Raw genomic sequence first — 5029 nt, forward strand, 5'->3', positions numbered from 1 at the left:
GCCGTCGTGCTGACGAAACTCTCCCTCGACCTCAGCTGGATCTAGAGTTCGTGGGACGTCACCGAGCTGAACGTGTGCAGATCGCGGAGGAGCCGTACCTTCGGTGCTAGGATCGGTCGGATCGTGAAGACGTACGACTACATCAACCACGTTGTCATAACGCTTCCGCTTTCGGTCTACGAGGGTACGTAGACAACACTCTCCCCTCTCGTTGCTATGCATCTCCTAGGTAGATCTTGCGTGATCGTAGGAAAAAATTTGAAATACTGCATTCCCCAAAATGGTCCTCCTATTTAGTGGCCGGTCATTGATATTTGCTAAAAAAAACATGTAACGAGCAACGACTTCAAGCCCAATAAGAAAATTGATCGGCCCCAAATAAGGGCAGGTCAAAATTTTCATCTAAGAAGTCATGGAACATTACCTAAAAAAATCATGAAACAACACAAGGAAAAAAAGGGGCAACACAAATCTTGACCAAAAAAATCAAAGGTCAGAAAATTGACTTGCACAAATTTAAAATAACATGCAAGTTACACAAATGCTAAAGTGTAATGAATTACATGCATTTTTTATGTATGGCTAAAAAGCATAAACACTATAGAATTGGCATTAGTTTTGACGCACTTCCGAGCGAACGCTCTGTAGGCCGTTGGATTGAGGCTCACGAATCTCGATACATTCGCTCGGAAGGCCATTGGTAGGGAATGCGTGGACAAAACAAAATCGTTCAATCGATTGACACGACATGGGGGAATGACCTTCATGGGGGAACTTTTTTCTATATATTTACGTCATGACAGATTTTATGTGCAACATCAGAATGTATTTCTTATGGACATGACAAATATCTGAACACATGTGTGGCAATTTCTATTCTTACATCACCACAATTCTTTATGTTATGGCATGGAAATTCTGCTCCATGCATGATGGCAAATCATAGATATTTTGTGACAACTTTCTCCTGCTATAGGATGGCAAGTTTCTCTTCTCGCCATGTGTGAATCTCTGGTACGCATGGCAAATTCCTGACAATCTTTCAATATTTTCTTTTATACATGGCAAATCTTTATACAATAGCATGACAAATATACCTGTTATAACATGATAATTTCAAGGTGTTAGCTAGGAGCAGTTTTCAGAGGAAACACTCCCTGATCACACCGTTCGCTCAAAAGAGCCTCTCGGAGGGAACCGTTCGTTCACTTGGATGAGCTCCGTGAGTGAACGTCCGCACGATTATTGGGGTGTTAAAGAAACATCACAACCACAACAAAAAGCTGCCCGAAACAGCAGCAAAAACAAAAGGGGGAAAGAAGAAGGGAATGTTTCACGTTTTCACATGGATCATCCATCGTTTTAGCGAGTGTCGCTCCAGAATCAGAATCCGCCGTCCATAATCCGAAGAGATACATACGGAATATGGGACGGACACAGTCCACACATGGTCACCAGCTAAACTTAGCCGACAGCTGAGGATGCTTTGATTCCTCGTGGAGAGAATCCTCCGGGCCAGACACCGCAACCTCGCGTACACTGAAAGCCTCAGGAAAAAAGCCGGTCCGGCAAAGACACAGCTAGCAGGGGGTCGACCGACTGGCAGTGCCAAAGTCCCAAAGTTGGCGAAGAAAACAAATCCATGTGACCCCGTTCGTCCCACCCTCTCTCCCGTGCCGTGCGTGCGCCCACATACACTTTTTCTTCTGAAATTATTGATACGGATACCACTCACACTCACCATCTTTCACTCCTCCGACGGGCCTCGATTTCCATCAAGCAGTCACTTAACCACACACAAACTTCATCTCCTCTTCTTGTAGAACCAACCAACTGTCCATCTTTTGCTCACACTCTTCCAATCATGTCTTAATCAGTAAGGCTACCGCGCATATATATAACCACGCGTCCTTGTAGCGGCTACGAGCTAGCTCGCTAAGCTTCGTCGTAACACTACCACGGCGGCGCCGGATATATATAGCTTGACGCGCTGCTGCCGGTGCAGTGACAGCTGACAAGATGCTGATGAGGCTGCTGCTGGTGGTGGCTCTCGCCGTGGCGGCGGCGGCGGCGGAGCAGCGCGCCACGTACATAGTTCACATGGCCAAGTCTGCCATGCCGGCCGAGTACGCCGACCACGGCGAGTGGTACGGCGCCTCCCTCCGCTCGGTGTCCACCGGTCGCGCCGCCGCTGCCAAGATGCTTTACTCCTACGACACCGTCCTGCACGGCTTCTCAGCGCGGCTCACGGAGCAGGAGGCCAGCGACATGGCGGGCATGGACGGCGTCCTGGCCGTGAACCCCGAGACGCGGTACGAGCTGCACACCACGCGGACGCCTGAGTTCTTGGGGCTCGCCGGGAGCGAGGGCCTGTTCCCGCAGTCTGGCACGGGCGGCGACGTCGTCGTCGGGGTGCTCGACACCGGCGTCTGGCCTGAGAGCAAGAGCTACAACGACGCGGGCCTCGGCGAGGTGCCGTCGTCGTGGAAGGGCACGTGCATGGCCGGCGCGGACTTCAACTCCTCGGCCTGCAACCGGAAGCTCGTCGGCGCGCGGTTCTTCAACCGGGGCTACGAGGCGGCCATGGGGCCCATGGACACGAGCAGGGAGTCGCGCTCCCCGCGCGACGACGACGGGCACGGGACGCACACGTCGTCCACCGCTGCCGGCGCAGCTGTCGCCGACGCTGACCTGTTCGGGTTCGCGTCTGGCACGGCGCGCGGCATGGCGCCCAAGGCGCGCGTGGCCGTGTACAAGGTGTGCTGGCTCGGCGGCTGCTTCAGCTCCGACATCCTCGCCGGCATGGACGCCGCCGTCGCCGACGGCTGCGGCGTGCTCTCGCTCTCGCTCGGCGGTGGCTCCGCCGACTACGCGCGCGACAGCGTTGCCATCGGCGCCTTCGCCGCGATGGAGCAGAACGTCCTGGTGTCCTGCTCTGCCGGGAACGCCGGGCCCGGGAGCGCCACACTCTCCAACGTGGCGCCCTGGATCACCACCGTGGGCGCGGGCACCCTCGACCGCGACTTCCCGGCGTACGTTCAACTCGGGAACGGCAAGAACTACACCGGCGTGTCCCTCTACGCTGGGAAGGCCCCGCCGTCCACCCCGACCACCCTCATCTACGCGGGCAACGCCTCCAACTCCACCAGCGGAAACCTCTGCATGCCAGGGACCCTCTCGCCGGAGAAGGTGCAAGGGAAGATCGTGGTCTGCGACCGCGGCATCAGCGCGCGCGTCCAGAAAGGCTTCGTGGTGCGCGACGCTGGAGGTGCCGGCATGGTGCTCGCCAACACCGCAGCCAATGGGCAGGAGCTCGTCGCCGATGCCCACCTCCTGCCCGCGGCCGGCGTGGGTGAAAAAGAAGGTACCGCTATAAAGTCTTACATAGCATCCGAGTCCAAGCCGACGGCAACGATTGTGGTCGCCGGGACACAGGTGGACGTGCGCCCCTCACCGTTGGTGGCTGCGTTCTCGTCGCGCGGGCCAAACATGATCACGCCGGAGATCCTAAAGCCGGACATCATCGGGCCGGGGGTGAACATCCTGGCGGCGTGGACCGGCAAGGCGGGGCCGACGGGTCTCGCCGCTGACACGCGCCGCGTCAACTTCAACATCATCTCCGGCACGTCCATGTCGTGCCCGCACGTGAGCGGCCTCGCGGCGCTGCTCAGGAGCGCGCACCCGGAGTGGAGCCCCGCCGCCGTGCGCTCGGCTCTCATGACGACCGCCTACTCCACGTACACCGGCGGCGCCGGGTCGCCCATCCTCGACGCGGCGACCGGCGCGGCCGCCACGCCGTTCGACTACGGCGCCGGGCACGTGGACCCGACCCGCGCGGTGGAGCCAGGGCTGGTGTACGACCTCGGCACCAGCGACTACGTGGACTTCCTGTGCGCGCTCAAGTATACGCCAAACATGATCGCCGCGCTGGCGCGGAGCAAGAGCTACGGGTGCGCCGCGAACAAGACCTACGCCGTCTCCAACCTCAACTACCCGTCCTTCTCCGTGGCCTACTCCACGGCGAACGGCGAGGCCGGGGACTCCAGCGCCACCACGGTGACGCACACGCGCACGCTCACCAACGTGGGCGCGGCGGGCACGTACAAGGTGGACGCCTCGGTGTCCATGTCCGGCGTGACCGTCGACGTGAAGCCGACGGAGCTGGAGTTCACGGCGGCCGGCGAGAAGAAGAGCTACACGGTGAGCTTCACGGCGGCCAAGTCGCAGCCGTCGGGCACCGCCGGCTTCGGCCGGCTCGTGTGGTCGGACGGTAAGCACAGCGTGGCGAGTCCGATAGCGATAACGTGGACATGATACGACAGGCGCCCAGAACGGCGCAAGCCGAGCGCCAAGCGCTGACACCGCTGCCGGTGCGGCCAAAGGGTTCAGTGTGTAAAATTCGGGGGATTCGAGGGAGGAAATGGTGAGATTTGGTGGTATCTCTCAACTATCTCAGATTGTCAATAAGGCCCAATCATAACTTTTAGATTGTGATTTGGGGAAGAAACGGTGATGATGGAAAGGGATTTGGGTGATGGGTATTGCTTTCTCGGAATCAAATTATCGGTCTTGGCTAGCTTGGGTAGTTGGATTGGGTCCTGAGTTGGATCAGATTGCAGCTTTACAAGGACAGCTCCACTGTAGTAGTAGGGGTTATCTCAGTCAGCAATCTCTCCCCTGTAAAATGTTCCGTCTAAACTATTCTTTCTTCCATTATCAATGAATGGATCATCTTTTCTTCTGAAGATAAATGATTGAGTGAAGATAAAAGAAACGAGGAAGATGGTTGGTGCTGCAGGAAAGCATAATTCAGGTCCATACACTTGGAACTTGTGGCATTAAACTTATCATTTCTATATTAGGCGCATTATGCATGGATCCTACATGACCGACATCTAACCCTAATCACTGTGCTTTATACCATGAAACAAGATGTGTAAGGTAAAGAGAGGCAGGAGCAGAGCACGGCAGGGAGGGTGTGAAAGTTCAAAAGAAAAGAAGGCGAATAAAGGCCGCACGGCTGGACCGC

General features: G+C 56.3%; 1 protein-coding gene across 1 annotated transcript; it reads left to right on the forward strand.

Moving 5' to 3' along the window:
- Positions 1-1755: 1755 nt before the first annotated feature.
- On the forward strand, positions 1756-4751 carry LOC123096124 (subtilisin-like protease SBT1.7). Its single transcript, XM_044517745.1, has one exon. It carries the CDS (start codon positions 2020-2022, stop codon positions 4312-4314), a length of 2295 nt encoding a protein of 764 aa, XP_044373680.1. The 5' UTR covers positions 1756-2019; the 3' UTR covers positions 4315-4751.
- The last annotated feature ends 278 nt before the right edge of the window (positions 4752-5029 follow it).

This window comes from Triticum aestivum, chromosome 4D, assembly GCF_018294505.1.
Source record: "Triticum aestivum cultivar Chinese Spring chromosome 4D, IWGSC CS RefSeq v2.1, whole genome shotgun sequence".
NCBI classification, from domain to species: Eukaryota; Viridiplantae; Streptophyta; class Magnoliopsida; order Poales; family Poaceae; genus Triticum; species Triticum aestivum.

Coding starts and splice junctions, on each gene's coding strand:
- LOC123096124 (XM_044517745.1), top strand. CDS start 2,020: ATGCTGATGAGGCTGCTGCTGGTGGTGGCTCTCGCCGTGGCGGCGGCG.